The sequence below is a fragment of the Salvia miltiorrhiza genome, chromosome 2 (genome assembly GCF_028751815.1).
Source record: "Salvia miltiorrhiza cultivar Shanhuang (shh) chromosome 2, IMPLAD_Smil_shh, whole genome shotgun sequence".
In the NCBI taxonomy this organism is placed as follows: Eukaryota; Viridiplantae; Streptophyta; class Magnoliopsida; order Lamiales; family Lamiaceae; genus Salvia; species Salvia miltiorrhiza.
Genome location: NC_080388.1, coordinates 17,991,739 through 18,009,783, shown reverse-complemented (window position 1 = coordinate 18,009,783; position 18,045 = coordinate 17,991,739). Strand labels below are relative to the sequence as shown.

At 45.5% G+C, this 18,045-nt stretch overlaps 1 protein-coding gene and 1 non-coding gene across 2 annotated transcripts; one reads left to right on the top strand and one right to left on the bottom strand.

Annotated features, from left to right (window-relative positions):
- The first annotated feature begins 6,025 nt into the window (after positions 1 to 6,025).
- Positions 6,026 to 6,930, top strand: LOC131008084 (uncharacterized). Its single transcript, XM_057934985.1, has 2 exons — positions 6,026 to 6,103; positions 6,163 to 6,930. The coding sequence occupies exons 1-2, from the start codon at positions 6,026 to 6,028 to the stop codon at positions 6,928 to 6,930; spliced, it is 846 nt and encodes a 281-aa protein (XP_057790968.1).
- A 10,096-nt stretch (positions 6,931 to 17,026) lies between these two features.
- On the bottom strand, positions 17,027 to 17,133 carry LOC131013811 (small nucleolar RNA R71). The gene has a single exon (XR_009097890.1). It is a non-coding gene; the product is annotated as a small nucleolar RNA R71 (small nucleolar RNA).
- Positions 17,134 to 18,045: the final 912 nt, after the last annotated feature.

Sequence of the window (18,045 nt, the reverse complement as noted above, 5' to 3'; positions counted from 1 at the left end):
AAGGGAAACGGTGGACATGATCGACGTATTTGAACCCTTGGTGCAAGAACAAGGAATTGCTTTCGGTTCCAGGGATACTACAGAGAAGGTGATTCAGTATGGTCTGACTGATTCGGATGCAGAACATATGGAGGATGATGAGATGAAGGAAGCCATCATGGAGCTTTACTCTCTCCGAGAAAGCACTTTAGAAGCCGAGGTGGAGGTAGACCAGAAGATCAAGGAATTAATCCAGGAGGTCTATCTAGCTGGGGGAACAGAGGCAAGTAAACCGGAGTTATTGGCTCAGTATGGGCAGAACGAGAAGCTGTTACCTTCAATTCAGAAAGCACCCGTTCTAGAGCTCAAGCAACTACCTAAGCATTTACAGTATGCTTATTTGGGACCAGAAGAGACACTACCAGTTATCATTAGTGCTGATCTAACCGTTGCGCAGCAAGACCGATTGGTCAGAGTATTACGAGAAAACAGGGAAGCCATCGGTTGGACCTTAGCTGATATAAAAGGCATCAGTCCCACGGAATGCATGCATCACATTTACCTTGAGGAGGGAGCCAAACCCGTTCGAGACTCTCAAAGGAAGATGAACCCGATCATGAAGGAAGTGGTATTGAAAGAAATTCTTAAGCTGTTGGAATTGGGAATTATCTATCCCATATCCGATAGCCAATGGGTGAGTCCAGTCCATGTCGTACCGAAGAAATCGGGGATACAGGTTGTGGAGAATGATCAGGGCGAGCTTGTGCCCACCCGATTGCAAACTGGATGAAGAGTTTGCATTGACTACAGGAAGCTGAATGATGCAACCAGGAAGGACCACTTCCCATTGCCCTTTATCGACCAGATGCTGGAGAGATTGGCCGGTAATGCCTATTACTGTTTTCTAGACGGATATTCTGGATACATGCAAATCTTTGTGGCACATGAAGACCAGGAGAAAACCACTTTCACCTGCGTATTTGGAACATTTGCATACCGGAGAATGCGATTCGGACTATGCAATGCACCGGGAACCTTTCAACGGTGCATGATGAGCATATTTTCTGATTTGCTGGAGAATTGAATTGAAGTCTTCATGGATGACTTCACCGTATATGGGAGCTCTTTCGACACATGTTTGAAGCATCTAGAGCTTGTATTAAAAAGGTGTGTGGAGAAGAGCCTGGTCCTTAACTATGAAAAATGCCATTTTATGGTAAGGGAAGGAATAGTGCTGGGGCACGTGATTTCAGAAAGGGGAATTGAAGTGGACAAGGCGAAAGTTGATTCCATCGCCAAATTTCCCTACCCGACAATCGTAAAGCACATACGAGCATTCCTTGGCCATGCAGGCTTCTACCGGCGATTTATCAAAGATTTCGCCAAGATTACCCAGCCCATGACCAGACTTCTTCAACAAGATGTGCCGTTTGAGTTTGATAATGATTGTAAGGAGGCATTCACGATTCTGAGAAGCAAGTTGGTGTCGGCCCCCATTATTCAACCTCCGGTTTGGGACTTACCGTTCGAGATCATGTGTGATGCCAGTAACCACGCCGTTGGAGCAGTACTGGGACAGAAGAAAGGCAAAGAGAGTTGCGTGATCTACTACGCATCCAAAACACTGAATCCGGCACAATGCAGCTATACCACTACTGAGAAAGAACTCATGGCGGTGGTGTTTGCCATAGAAAAGTTTCGTTCCTATCTTTTGGGAACAAAGGCGGTGGTCTACACGGATCATGCCGCGTTGAAGTATTTGATGGCCAAGAAGGAATCCAAACCTCGACTCATCAGGTGGATCTTACTGTTACAAGAGTTCAATATAGAAATAAAGGACAAGAAAGGAGCTGCGAACCTCGTGGCGGATCATTTGAGCAGGTTGCAACTGGAAGATGATGATGGTATGCCCATTACCGATACCTTTTCAGACGAGAAGTTATATTCCATGAGCACCCTAGAGGAAGAAAAAGAACTGTATGCTCTAATCAAGCAGGAGCCCTGGTATGCGGATATAGCTAATTATCTGATGACCAAAGAGTTACCCCCAGGATTGACAAGGTTCGAACAACGGAAGTTACTCGTGCAAGCACGATACTACTACTGGGAGGATCCATATCTCTGGAGAACTGGAGCAGATCAGGTCATACGGAGATGCATACCTGAGGATGAGCATGCCCAAATCTTGGACATGTGTCATGGAACAGCAAATAGCGGTCATTTTGGAGGAAAGCGCACGTGTAGTAACCCGCTCTTTTATCAAGTATTTTAATTACAGTATTGTGTGTTTATTTACCTATCTACCAGTAATTGAAGTTCTATGTTTTCTATTATGTTCCTGAATTTATGAATCTCGGTGACAAAGTTACTTAGCTAACAGTATGCTTTATTTTTTTTTTCTCTCGCGTTTAAGACCGCGATGAGAATCTTTGAGTTGATGAATGATTAATCCGAGTTATAACCAACTTAGCTAAGTTGTGTTATTTATCAAGATGGAGCTTACTGTCACATTGCTACTTAAGTCGTGAATTAATTTCGACTTTGAGGATAATTAAATCTACGGATTTAATTTAAGTATTAGAATAACGAACGCATTAAATCTACGGATTTAATTTAGCTTTATCGTTTAGCAAAATGAAACCTGTTTCTCTACTTCGGAGAAACCAACTCTGAGAGGTTTTATTTAAATCGTTTACTTAAGTCACATCACACCACTCTACACCTCTCTACCTCTCTACTTCGGCTACACCTAGGATTAGAAAGGAAAGAAGGAGGATGAGGTGGGCAACGGCCACGGAAGCAGCCCCCATTGGGCGAGCAGCCGAAGGGCCGCACGCCACCTCCACGCCAGAGCAGCAGCAACCACGGCAGCAGCCTTGGGCTGGGCAGCCGAAAAGCCTCGCCCTTCCTTACGCCAGCGCTGCCCAACCACAGCCGAGTAGACTAGGCTGTCCTTGCAGCCCTACACAGCAGCAGCGCCCCCTCAACTTCCACGCCAGCTGCAGCTCCTCCCATTGGGCAGCAGCCGAAGAGCCACACTCCACCTCCACAGCACGGCAGCAACAGCAGCAGAGCAGCAACAGCCCCTCCATTGGGCGAGCAGCTGAAACGCCTCCCCTACTCCACGCATGGCAGGGCTAACAACCAAAGCCCTCCCCTAGGCACTCAAGTGCATTCGGCCAAACACCTATTTAAACTCCCCTTCAACCCCTTTGTGCCACCCTTTCTCTTCCTTCGGCACTCTGAAAATCCAGCAGCAATAGCAAGAGCTCCATTCCTCTCTCTCGACGCCTTCCACGGAGAAGATTAGACAGAAGCCCTTGCTGCACATTCAAGGTAAGACACGACCTTATTTCCTCCCTTCGCCGTGTTCCCTTCCATCTGTTTTCAGCCTAAGAACAATAACTTCCATTTCAGTTTGAACCTCGTCGATCGAAGAAGCGAGGAACCATCGTGCTTGCTCGACCAAAGCAGCAACAACAAGGTAACTCTCGACCTCTATTACTACTCTTTTCAGCATGAAACACACGCTCATAACTAGAAAATGCCAGAGCAGAGCTGAAAACACCAGAGCAGAACTGGAAATGCCAGAGCAGAACTGGAAATGCCAGAGCAGAGCTAGAAAATGCCAGAGCTGAGCTGAAAACACCAGAGCAGAACTGGAAATGCCAGAGCAGAGCCAGAAAATGCCAGAGCAGAGTAGAAAATGCCAAGAGCAGAGCTGAAAACACCAGAATAGAATTGGAAACACCAGAGCAGAGCTGGAAGTTCCAGATCGAAGCTGGAAAACGCCAGAGCAGAGCTGACCAGAGCAGAGCCGAACTTTCAGAGCTAAGTCACCAGAGCTGACTTTCGGAGGCCAGAGCTGACTTTCCAGAGCCAAAAACACCAGAGCTGACTTTCAGAGGCCAGAGCTGACTTTCAGAGCTAAGTCACCAGAGCTGACTTTCGGAGGCCAGAACTGACTTTCCAGAGCCAAAAACGCCAGAGCTGACTTTCGGAGGCCAGAGCTGACTTCCCAAAGCTAAAATCGCCAGAGCTGACCTAAAGGCCAAAGCTGTTTTTCCAGAGCTAAAATCGCCAGAGCTGACCAAACAGCCAGAGCTGACTTTCAGAGCTAAATTCGCCAGAGCTGACTTTCCAGAGCAGAGAACGATGAGGCAGAGCAGACGTGAGATAGAGAGGGAAAGAACTTAGGGTGTTTTGAGTTTCATTTCTTTTCCTTTACTCACGAAGGGAGTTTATTATTAAATTAGCGATTTAGAACACCCTTAAGAGAGCAAATCAAAATAGTAATCACTAGATCTCACGAGACAAAACCTAGTTGGTTTAATTGCTTTAATACAAGGACTAGAGATAAGATTTCCCTTAGTATCACCTTAGTCTAATAAACAGAATATGAGCCATGCATAATTACATTACGCATCCTCAGTTATGTTAGATTTTCCACGGTCTAAGACCTTGCGTTATTCTTTTCAATTAAGGTTGAACGCAAAGAGTTTAAGGCTTAGACGTGAGTCACCACTACCAGGGTGAGGCTTTCTTACGAAAACTAAAACCATATTATAGAATTGTTACAAATTTTTATGCTTAAAATTTTTGAATGATATTGTCAATGCCTAAATGCTTTATGTTTTGTTGTTAATTACCTATCTGATGCTAATCGAATTCGGATTCTGGATGGGACCGCAAATCCCTTCGGAATTAGTGTACACCCTTGTGATCGTGAGTCATCTAGCGGGTTGGCCGATCATAGTGTCCGTAGAGGGAGGCCTACCTCTCGGCACGAGTTACTGATATGGTGATTAATGATGTTAAAATGCCTGCGCGGGATATTTGTGAAAGAAATGATATTTTTGGTAAATACGAGTCTTTGAAGGAAAACCCTCGTATCTTACTACTGTTAAAAGGCTTGGCAATAAAATGTATGTATGTATGTATATTTTTCGGCATGTGTCCACTAAGTACTTTCGTACTTAGACTTGCATATATTTCTAAATGTGCAGGTTGAGCTGTGATCGGGGATGTGGTGTGCAAGCGGAGCTTTTGTCGAGCTAGGATGAGTACATCAGAGCAGGGTATATGTCTTCATACATATGCCCGAGTTGTTGTTATTCCGCTGCATACACTGATTTGTTAGATATAATGATATTCGTCAAACAATATGTACTATTCAACAATGTCCTCAAATACCCGTTTGGGTAATATTTTGTTTTCCCCTTTGACCTCCATCAAAATCTGTTGTTATTAAATTGTTGTCTTATATAATGTTGAGTCATCAAGAGGTTAGATATGCCCCTTTCTAATCCCGCTCCTAAATCACCTCCCCTCGTCGCGATTTCCCCGAACTCGCTATCCTTAGCGGGCGCGGCCGCGACAGAGTGGTATCAGAGCAACCTTCTTCTGCTCTGATCACTAGTCATTCTTTCTAAGTCAAGCCTAGATTAAGTAAGTCAACATGATCATGAACTAGTCGACAAAAGCTTGGCACTACATCTCGACACGCTCAACCGACGTTTGTTTATGGTAAGTACTTTCAAGTTTTAGTTGATTTCTTGAAATGCGTGAAACATGAATATGTATGATTGTTGTATGAATCACAAGGACTTAGAACTAGTAAGATAGACACATACTCACTTCACGATGAAACATAGAAGAGTACATCATCACCGCATGATAAGATTTAAGATCAGTAGACGACAACACTAGAACTTTTTGATTGTCAAAATCTGGACCTCTTTAATGCAAGTTATGATTTTGTGCTTGAGAATTTGATTTAGATCACCCCTATGACAAGTGCCTGAAAGCTAGATTTAGATGATGTTGTGATGACTAGATTTTACGAGTTATGATCTTCGAACCGATTTTTGATGACCCAGTATAGACGTTTAGAACCTTACCGATTTAAGTGGCATGCCGCGTTTTACTGTGAGTTGACGATAGATTTTTCCTTTCTTTCGTTAGATGGCGAGAACTGTCTACACACGACGACGACCTTTACCCTCGTGGGCTAGTCCAGAGGAAGTCGAGCGGTCCTACCGCACCTATGCCCCATGTCACGGGGATAGCCTCGGGCAGTTCCTCGCCGGTTTCCATCGATATTGGGTCGAGGCGAGTGTGTACGGTGTGTTAGGGTACGACGGCATCCAGAGATTGATCCTGCTGTTACCCTCTGAGTGGCAGGGATGGGCTAAGCAGATTTCATCCTACTACATCTTCCCACGGGAGAATTACCACGACCTAGTGGGAGACTTCCCTAGCTTCGTAGCGGAGCTTCAGGCCTGCTTCACCTTGTGGGGCAGCGCCCCTCAAGGACCCTATGTTCTCCCGGGAGACTACGTGCAGGTAGGGACGCCTCTGCCCGCTGAGATACTCGCTGATGCACCTGAGCCCCAGGTGGCCTTGCCACAAGACCCTCCACCGCGTACCACAGTTCTAGGGCGCCGTGGTAGACACGACGACGAGGCAGGCCCCTCTCGTCCACGAGCTCGTAGAGATTTCCCGTCACCTCCCGACTCAGCTCTCCGGGAACCTACTCCACCACCACCACCGATGTCCACGGCAGAAGCAAGACTCGCAGCCGCAATGGCCAACGCTGACAGGGCCATAGCCAACACGAGAGAGTTCCTAGATAGGGGCAAGGCCCCCATGCAGGAGGAGGATATGGCGCCAAGTGGCGCGACGAGGAGGATTATTCACCCTAGGCCGTCGCCACCTCCAGCCCCGACTGGGCCCCGTGCCACGGCTAGGATCCGCACCGGGAATGACCCGATCCGCGAGATTGCGGACGACATCTTCCGCACGGCCCAGATCATACGAGAGACGGGCGAGGGTCAGGGAGAGACCCCGTTGCCCAACGAGGATGAGGAGGAGGACCCAGAAGAAGACCCCGAGGAGGACCCGCTTATCTACCTTTTGCCATCGCCTAGGAACAGCCGTACCGCGTTTTAGGATCGCATATTTGATAGTCTTAGCTAGGGATGTTTTTCCGGAAACGATGAATTCGTTCCGATGTTTTGTAACCCCATGACTCTTTATAATTGATGTCGACGCTAGTATGGAAACTTTCTATTGATGCAAAAGTCCTCGATGAGGCAAATTTTCCATGATATGCATTTTTGACCCTAGTATGGGTTTTAAGACAATTTAGCATATGATTTATGTTACCCTACGGGTTTTGTTTCTCCACAAGTCAATTCACGATGTAGTATCTATGACTTTGCGACTTGTGCATGCCAGCAGTTCCTTATAAATTACCTTAGAGACTTCCGTATAGAATGTGCTAAAATAGGTGCTTCGCAGATTGCAGTATGCCGCCTAGACGAGGTCGCACCGCTAGAAGAAATGCTAACAATGATAGAAATCAAGATGATGAACCTGAGGTACCACGAAACGACAGGGAACCAACCCCACCCCCTCCACCCCCTGCCAGAAGGATTGAGGAACTATTCCTCCGACAGAATCCGCCCACATTCAATGGAATGGGCGACCCAGCCGAAGCTGAGGCTTGGGTACGCGCATTGGAGCGCATCTTCACTTTTCTTCGCTGCACGGAAGAGGAGCGACTCTCGTGCGTGTCTTTCCAGTTAACGGGAGCGGCTGACTTTTGGTGGGAAGCCCGCCGAAAGACACTGACTCCCGAGCAATGGGCAGCCTACACATGGGAAAGCTTTAAGACTGGGTTATACGATAAGTATATTCCCAAAAGCTACAGGAAGAAGAAAGAGGCTGAGTTCTACAACCTGAGGCAAGGGAAGAGGACAGTGACGGAATACGACAGGGAATTCTGTGATCTATCACGTTATGCTCCACAGCAGGTGGATACTGATGAGAAGATGGCGGAGAAATTTTGTGCCGGTCTGAGGCACGAAATTAGGATGACCCTAGCTAGTCATGGTGGACTCTCCTACACCGAGTCCCTGAACAGGGCACTGGACGTCGAAGCTGCGATGCCAGTGGAAAGGTTGGCTCCGCCATAAACTTCAGCGCCAGCCAACCTACCTGTACGTCCTCAGAACTTCAAAGGGAAGCGCAACTGGAACAACCAAGGAGGGAGTGAGAACCCGACTAACAAGAAGCCATGGCAAGGAGGTGCGCCGTCCTGGCAAGGGAGTGCGCCGTTTGGACAGTTTCAGCCACAAGGACAAGGGAAGCAAAAGGGTCTTACCCCGGCCGGAGGCAACCAAAGACAGAACGAAGTACCCCCTTGTCCAAAATGCAACAAACCACATCGTGGTGTTTGTAGGGCTGGAACTGACGGTTGCTACACGTGTGGCCAGAAGGGTCACTACTCCTCTCAGTGCCCCAACAGACAGCAGGGCGCTGCAATTAGGGCCACTTATGCCCAACCCCTCCGAGCAGTTCCAGGGCAACAGCAGCCCCGCCAACAACAGGCACACCAGCACCAACAGCGCCAGCAGCAACAGAAACAGCTGCAACAACCGCCGCAGCAGGCAAGAGCCTTTGCTATCACCGAAAACCAGCCCGAGAAAAACAAGGGAAACCTGGCAGGTATGGGCAAGCTTAAAGGTTTTTCCATTATGATTCTGTTCGATACTGGTGCTTCGCATTCTTTTATCTCAGCCTCTTGCGTAGATACCTTAGAAATCGAATCATAACGAGCTAAGTGTGCCTTAAGAATCACTACACCCTCAGGAGGAAGATCTACTACCACTCATGTTTGTTCGAACGTAGAATTTGAAATGGGAGAACATAAGATGGTAGCAAACAATCTTAATATTCTGCTTATGTGGGACGTAGATATGATCTTAGGAATGGACTGGTTAGCCGAAAATTATGCCACCATCCTTTGTAGTGAACGAAAGATTTCTCTTCGACCACCCGGGAAAGAACCAACGGAATTTCACGGCATCGGTATGAGGAAGAGAGTACCAGTGATATCCGCACTACAAGCCAAAAAGGAGATGATGAAGGAAGGAAGCACAGCTTATCTCGTCTACCTAAACGGGGAAGCTGGTAGCAACAAGAGGGTGAAAGATGTGCCAATAGTACGAGATTTTCCGGATGTTTTTCCAGAAACATTACCAGGACTACCCCCAGATAGGCAACTAGATTTCACCATTGACCTAGAACCTGGATCAGCCCCAGTATCAAAGGCACCGTACAGGATGGCCCCAAAGGAATTGCAAGAGTTGAAGGTCCAACTACAAGAACTTTTGGACTTAGGTTTCATCAGACCTAGTGTCTCACCTTGGGGTGCGCCTGTACTCTTCGTCAAGAAGAAAGATGGAGCCATGAGAATGTGCATTGATTATCGAGAGTTGAACAAACTGACGCTCAAAAACAAATACCCTCTCCCGAGGATAGATGATTTGTTTGACCAACTCAAGGGAGCCAGTGTGTTCTCCAAAATAGACTTAAGGTCAGGGTACCACCAGCTGAAGATCAGACCAAAGGATGTACCCAAGACCGCTTTCCGAACGAGATATGGCCACTATGAATTCATAGTCATGCCATTTGGTCTAACCAATGCACCGGCAGTATTCATGGATCTCATGAATCGAATTTTCCATCCGTACTTAGACAAATTCGTCTTAGTATTTATAGATGATATCCTCATCTATTCTAAGAGTGACCTAGAACATGAAGAGCATTTGAGAATCGTCCTAGAAACTTTAAGATCAAAGAAGTTGTTCGCCAAATTCAGCAAGTGCGAGTTTTGGCTAAAAAGAAGTGATGTTCCTAGGACATATCGTGTCAGTAGATGGAATCAAGGTAGACCCCGCCAAGGTGCAAGCAGTGCACGATTGGAAATCACCAACCACCCCTAATGAAATCTGAAGTTTCTTAGGTTTAGCAGGATACTACCGGAGATTCATCGAAGGATTCTCTAAGATAGCAAGGCCAATGACGCAACTACTTCGCAAAGGAATCGAGTATAAATGGACCGAAGAGTGTGAAGCCAGCTTCCAAGAGCTGAAGAGGAAATTGACAACTGCACCAGTGCTAGCAGTTCCAACAGCCGATAAAGAATACCTGATCTACACAGACGCGTCCAAAAATGGATTAGGTTGTGTGTTGATGCAGGAAGGAAAGGTCATCGCCTACGCTTCGCGACAACTAAGGCCACATAAGTTGAACTACCCCACTCACGACCTAGAATTGGCAGCAATTGTGCATGCTTTGAAGATTTGGAGACACCATCTATACGGAGTTAGATGTGAAATCTTCACTGATCACAAGAGCCTTAAACACTTTTTCGAGCAGAAAGACCTGAACATGAGACAGAGGAGATGGCTCGAACTCGTGAAAGATTACGATTGCGGTATCAATTACCACCCAGGGAAAGCTAACGTAGTAGCTGATGCTTTAAGTCGTAAAACTCAATCCGAGTTAGGACTTCTTCTCACTCAAGAGGACACGCTCGTAAGGGACTTCGACAGATTGAAGTTGGAAGTGGTTCAGCCACCAGCAACGACGAAAGCAATCATCGCAACTCTGGTAGCCGCCCCAGACCTCAGAGGAAGGATCATCAGTGCCCAGAGAGCGGACGAAAGCTTAGAGAAAGTTCGTCTTAAGATCCGAACAGGCACGCCCGGAGACTACCAAGAGGCAACGGATAACGCCGTCCTTTTTAAGGGAAGGTTGTGTGTACCCCACAACGAGGAACTCAGGAACGAGATCATGAGTGAAGCTCATGACACGCCCTATACCGCTCATCCCGGGAGTACCAAAATGTACCAAGATCTGAAACAGAAGTTTTGGTGGGACGGGATGAAGCGAGATATAGCCTCGTTTGTAGAACGCTGCCTTGCATGCCAGCAAGTGAAAGCTTTACATCAACGACCATATGGGAAATTACATCCTTTGGAAATCCCAGAATGGAAGTGGGAGCACATAGCGATGGATTTCGTGACGGATTTACCCAAGTCGAAGAGGGGTAACACCGCTATTTGGGTAATAGCAGACCGTCTCACGAAGTGCGCTCACTTTTTACCGATTCCAATTACCCATGGATCGGAGAAACTAGCCCAACTGTACATCCGTGAGATTGTACGGCTTCATGGGATACCAATATCCATCACCTCGGATAGAGATTCAAAATTTACTTATAGATTTTGGATCAGCTTGCAGGAAGAGTTAGGAACACGATTGAACTTTAGCACCGCTTTTCATCCTCAAATAGATGGACAATCGGAAAGGACAATTCAGACCCTTGAAGACATGTTGAGGACAGTAGTGCTAGACCGAGGAGTAAGTTGGGAATCAGTATTGCCACTGATCGAATTCGCCTACAACAACAGTTACCAGGCAACCATTGAGATGGCACCTTACGAGGCGCTTTATGGAAGAAAGTGTAGATCACCACTTTACTGGGATGAAGTGGGTGAAAGAAAAATCCTTGGGCCAGATGCAGTGAGCGAAATGATCGAGACCATCCACCAGATTAGAGCAAGGATTAAAGAAGCCCAGGACAGACAGAAGTCTTATGCTGATACCCGACGAACCAAACTACAATTTCAGATAGGAGAAAGGGATCATTAGATTCGGTGTTAAGGGTAAGTTGAGACCCCGTTTTGTAGGACCTTATGAGATCCTTGAAAGAATAGGTCCCGTAGCATATAGGTTGGCACTGCCACCTAGCTTTGGAAACATCCACAATGTGTTCCACGTATCACAGTTGAGACGGTACGTGTTTGACCCAAAACACGTGATCCACCAAGAGGAAATGATTCTTAACCCAGACCTGACGTACGAGGAAAGACCAGAAGCCATCTTGGACCGAAAGGTGCAAGAGTTGAGAAATAAATCGATCACGTCAGTCAAAATTTTATCGAGACACCATGGACCTGAAGAGGCAACATGGGAACTTGAGGATCAAATGAAAGAAAAATACCCATACCTTTTTACATAGATATGCAAATTTCGGGACGAAATTTTGTTAAGAGGGGTAGGATGTAGTAACCCGCTCTTTTATCAAGTATTTTAATTACAGTATTGTGTGTTTATTTACCTATCTACCAGTAATTGAAGTTCTATGTTTTCTATTATGTTCCTGAATTTATGAATCTCGGTGACAAAGTTACTTAGCTAACAGTATGCTTTATTTTTTTTTTCTCTCGCGTTTAAGACCGCGATGAGAATCTTTGAGTTGATGAATGATTAATCCGAGTTATAACCAACTTAGCTAAGTTGTGTTATTTATCAAGATGGAGCTTACTGTCACATTGCTACTTATGTCGTGAATTAATTTTGACTTTGAGGATAATTAAATCTACGGATTTAATTTAAGTATTAGAATAACGAACGCATTAAATCTACGGATTTAATTTAGCTTTATCGTTTAGCAAAACGAAACCTGTTTCTCTACTTCGGAGAAACCAACTCTGAGAGGTTTTATTTAAATCGTTTACTTAAGTCACATCACACCACTCTACACCTCTCTACCTCTCTACTTCGGCTACACCTAGGATTAGAAAGGAAAGAAGGAGGATGAGGTGGGCAACGGCCACGGAAGCAGCCCCCATTGGGCGAGCAGCCGAAGGGCCGCACGCCACCTCCACGCCAGAGCAGCAGCAACCACGGCAGCAGCCTTGGGCTGGGCAGCCGAAAGGCCTCGCCCTTCCGCACGCCAGTGCTGCCCAACCACAGCCGAGTAGACTAGGCTGTCCTTGCAGCCCTACACAGCAGCAGCGCCCCCTCAACTTCCACGCCAGCTGCAGCTCCTCCCATTGGGCAGCAGCCGAAGAGCCACACTCCACCTCCACAGCACGGCAGCAACAGCAGCAGCAGAGCAGCAGCAGCCCCTCCATTGGGCGAGCAGCTGAAACGCCTCCCCTACTCCACGCATGGAAGGGCTAACAGCCAAAGCCCTCCCCTAGGCACTCAAGTGCATTCGGCCAAACACCTATTTAAACTCCCCTTCAACCCCTTTGTGCCACCCTTTCTCTTCCTTCGGCACTCTGAAAATCCAGCAGCAATAGCAAGAGCTCCATTCCTCTCTCTCGACGCCTTCCACGGAGAAGATTAGACCGAAGCCCTTGCTGCACATTCAAGGTAAGACACGGCCTTATTTCCTCCCTTCGCCGTGTTCCCTTCCATCTGTTTTCAGCCTAAGAACAATAACTTCCATTTCAGTTTGAACCTCGTCGATCGAAGAAGCGAGGAACCATCGTGCTTGCCCGACCAAAGCACGCAACAACAAGGTAACTCTCGACCTCTATTACTACTCTTTTCAGCATGAAACACACGCTCATAGAAGCATGATAGGTCACTTTTCCGGTAGAACCCACGGCTTGAAACTTCGATTAAACGATGAGAACTTTAGGCTTTAAACGTAGATGAACTTGAACAAGCACAGCATGCTCACATAGGAATAGATTAGGGCCGACGTACGAGTGAGAATCGAGGCAAGAAAGGACAAAGAACCCTAGTTTGGAAACTGGAAACCCTCGTCGTTCTGCCCAGAAAATGCCAGAGCAGAGCTGAAAACACCAGAGCAGAACTGGAAATGCCAGAGCAGAACTGGAAATGCCAGAGCAGAGCTAGAAAATGCCAGAGCAGAGCTGAAAACACCAGAGCAGAACTGGAAATGCCAGAGCAGAGCCAGAAAATGCCAGAGCAGAGTAGAAAATGCCAAGAGCAGAGCTGAAAACACCAGAACAGAATTGGAAACACCAGAGCAGAGCTGGAAGTTCCAGATCGGAGCTGGAAAACGCCAGAGCAGAGCTGACCAGAGCAGAGCCGAACTTTCAGAGCTAAGTCACCAAAGCTGACTTTCGGAGGCCAGAGCTGACTTTCCAGAGCCAAAAACACCAGAGCTGACTTTCGGAGGCCAGAGCTGACTTTCAGAGCTAAGTCACCAGAGCTGACTTTCGGAGGCCAGAACTGACTTTCCAGAGCCAAAAACGCCAGAGCTGACTTTCGGAGGCCAGAGCTGACTTCCCAAAGCTAAAATCGCCAGAGCTGACCTAAAGGCCAAAGCTGTTTTTCCAGAGCTAAAATCGCCAGAGCTGACCAAACAGCCAGAGCTGACTTTCAGAGCTAAATTCGCCAGAGCTGACCAAACAGCCAGAGCTGACTTTCCAGAGCAGAGAACGATGAGGCAGAGCAGACGTGAGATAGAGAGAGAAAGAACTTAGGGTGTTTTGAGTTTCATTTCTTTTCCTTTACTCACGAAGGGAGTTTATTATTAAATTAGCGATTTAGAACACCCTTAAGAGAGCAAATCAAAATAGTAATCACTAGATCTCACGAGACAAAACCTAGTTGGTTTAATTGCTTTAATACAAGGACTAGAGATAAGATTTCCCTTAGTATCACCTTAGTCTAATAAACAGAATATGAGCCATGCATAATTACATTACGCATCCTCAGTTATGTTAGATTTTCAACGGTCTAAGACCTTGCGTTATTCTTTTCAATTAAGGTTGAACGCAAAGAGTTTAAGGCTTAGACGTGAGTCACCACTACCAGGTGAGGCTTTCTTACGAAAACTAAAACCATATTATAGAATTGTTACAAATTTTTATGCTTAAAATTTTTGAATGATATTGTCAATGCCTAAATGCTTTATGTTTTGTTGTTAATTACCTATCTGATGCTAATCGAATTCGGATTCTGGATGGGACCGCAAATCCCTTCGGAATTAGTGTACACCCTTGTGATCGTGAGTCATCTAGCGGGTTGGCCGATCATAGTGTCCGTAGAGGGAGGCCTACCTCTCGGCACGAGTTACTGATATGGTGATTAATGATGTTAAAATGCCTGCGCGGGATATTTGTGAAAGAAATGATATTTTTGGTAAATACGAGTCTTTGAAGGAAAACCCTCGTATCTTACTACTGTTAAAAGGCTTGGCAATAAAATGTATGTATGTATGTGATAAACACTCATTTTGCATTGTTTTTAGGAGTGTTTAAGTGTTCAAAGTGCTAGAATTATGCTTGGTTGTGATATCATTTGGTTTAAGTTTCATATTCTTTTGTGATATTGCTTTTGGGTATGGTTTTGGTCATTTTGCTATAGGTTTGAGTGTTTTGAAAGCTACATATGGATGTTGAAGATCCAAATATCAAGTTACAAGTGTTCCGGATGCGAAAATCGACGAAACGAGCTTGAAGAGCTCGAGAAAAAGGAGGAAACGGAGTTGCCGGCGATCAACCGGCGACCCAGCCGGCGACCGCCGGCAGAAGAGGAAATTTTGGGCAGCACCCGGCGTTCCAGCCGGCGACCGCCGCTCAGCCCGCCGAGAAATCGGCGTGGCTGGCGATCGAGCGGCGCCCGCCGGGCGCCCGCCGCATAAAGAGGGATTTTAGTGAAGAAGCCGGCGACCGCCGCCTGCCCGCCGCGGGGTCGTCGTCAGCCCGTTATTTTGCGTTTTATTTCGTTTTTAAAGTCCTTTTCGAGCTCAAACTCTGTAGTTTTACCCTGATACTATATATAGGTCTTCCTTGTACCTATTCAGGGTTCCGAGCTTTAGTTTTTCAGTTCCCAGATTTTATTTTTCAGTTTTCTAGCTTTCAGAATTTCATTGCTTTCTAGTTTTCAAGGCTTGGATCAAGACTGAAGATTCAAGCCGCTACAATCGTTTTTCATTCGGTTTTTATACAATTTAGTTTTTTATAATTGCGTTCTATTTAATTATGTTTATGTTTTATTTTAGCATGTCTGGCTAGTTTCCTTTAGCTGATTCTAGGGTTTGTAAATAGTTGATTGAATTTATGTGATTTATTTGTTAATACCTTTGTGCCTTCCAGTTTATGATTCATAATTCCTGGTGCTTATTTTCTTGTGAATTATTTGGCCAATAGTTTACATGTTTAGCTATTCGGTTTGAGACCTAGCGGAGATAACTGTTTAGCGGATTCAGGAATGTATGATATGATTTTAACCTTGAGACCTAGCGGAGATAGGTGGATCATAGGGAGCTATTCTTAGGAGCTATTGGGAGTTAGTAGATTTTCTTGAGACCTAACGGAGATAGATAATTTACTAATCTACGATCGTTGCTGCTCTAGCGAGAGTAATTGATTAATTAAGTGATCTCTCATCATAACTGGATTAAACTGGTACATAGGATTAATAGATTTATTATGTGGATTTAGTTAATGAATTTACTACCCTAGGATCAGTTGTCTTTATTATTTGATATTTCTTACGTGTTTAGATTTATTGCGTTTTAGTTTTAGTTAATTAAATCTTCTTCATAATCGTTTACCTGCATACTGTGAGAGTCTGTTTAGGGAATAGATAGAGTGATTTCGTTATAATAGTCTATGTGGATACGATACTCTGCTTGCTATTTCTGTGCTACAATTACACTGTTTAGTTGCAGTTTTTGTTGCTATAAAAATAGTAATCAACTTTTTGGCGCCGTTGCCGGGGACTGTTAAGAAATTGCTTTAATATTTTCGATAGGGCTTTATAGTACTTCAGGTTTTTATTTGTTTTTATTTTTGTTCTAATTTTTAAAGTGTGTTTCTGTAGGTTGCGTATGAACACAAGATCTCACGATAACACTCTTTTTGAGTTTGACCCTGAAATTAACAAGACTTTACGCAATCTTAATAAGCAGTACAAAAGAGACAACCACGAAAAAAAGAAGCAAGCAATGGCAGAGCAACAGAATAACATGGACCTTGAAACTCTTGTGCGAGCCGTGACACACCTTCAGAGGCAGCTAGACGAAGAGAGAGAGCGCAACTGGGCTCCTCCACCAGAGCCACCACTGAATCACATGTATCAGCCTCGGGTTGATCAATTTCAAGGAGGCAGATGGGGACCAACTGTGCAGGCTAACACGTTCGAGCTGAAGCCGGGATTGATAAACATGGTGCAAGCTGAACAGTTTAATGGAGCGGCTTCTGAAAATCCGCATGCTCACATCACTCAGTTTCTAGAAATTTGCGACACTATTAAGCAGAATGGAGTGCCACCTGATGCCATCAGAATGAAGATGTTTGGATTCTCTCTCAGAGACAGAGCGAAGGAGTGGTTCAAGAGTTTGGACAGAGGTGCCATTACTGGATGGGAGGATTTGTGTAGAGCTTTCCTAGCAAAATACTTTCCTGCTTCTAAAGCTCAGAAAATCATTGCAGAGATTTCTCACTTTTCCCAGTTTGGAGATGAGACCATTCACGATGCTTGGGAAAGATTTCGTGAGTTGCTCAGGAATTGTCTACAACATGGTTTCACGGAAGATCAACAAATCATTCACTTTTATAATGGTTTGACTGGTCTGACAAAAAGTATGGTGGATGCTACTGCAGGTGGATGTCTTCTCCATAGAAATACAAAGGAGGCTTATTGTGTGATAGAAGAGATGGCCTCCAACAGTTATCAATGGCCGAATGATAGAAATCCTACGAGAAGAATTGCAGCTGTGAATGAGGAGAGAGATGATTTTAAGGAGAAATATGAAGCTCTTCAGAAGCAGTATGAGTTGGAGAGAAAGGCACTGCTAGCTAAAATTCCTCAGCAGCCGGGTTTACCTGATGTGTCGCAGTTTGAAGATGCTAATTATGTCCAGCGGCAGTACCAATTCAATAGACCAAACTATCAGGGACATCCGGGTGGAAATCCCCCATATCATCCAAATAACAGGAATCATCAAATTTTTCCTATTCAAATCCCAATAATGCTTTGCAACCTCCACCAGGATTTTCTGTTTCTAGTGGGGGAGTAATCAATGAGCCAAAGAAAGATTCAATGGAGGAAATGATGAAGCAAGTATTGGTGAAGGTCACCGGAATGGAGGCAAACTCGGCAAACTTAGGAACCAAAATGTTCAGCATGGAGCAAAATGTGTCAGCACTTTCTAAGCAGGTGCAGATGTTAGAAAATCAAGTTGGTCAGATGGCCAACCAAGCAGCTGCACAGCACAAGCTGGGCCACTTTCCCAGCAACACTGAAATTAATCCCAAAAATCAGTGTAATGCGATCCATCTTCGAAGCGGGACTGAGTACCAGAATTTTCCAGAGCTGAAAAATGACAAGGGAAAAAGCAAAGTAGTGGAGGACGATGATGATGACTTGGAGGAGCTTGCAGCGAAACAGCCGCCTCCCCCTAAGAAGGATTCGAGCTCTTCTGCTGTGAAGGAGCCC

Bases quoted from the DNA above. Each gene is read 5' to 3' on its own strand.
- LOC131008084 (XM_057934985.1), top strand. From the start codon at position 6,026: ATGCCCCATGTCACGGGGATAGCCTCGGGCAGTTCCTCGCCGGTTTCC. The intron at 6,104-6,162 runs GTGTGTTAGGGT...TCTGAGTGGCAG, and splicing joins GGTCGAGGCGAGTGTGTACG to GGATGGGCTAAGCAGATTTC.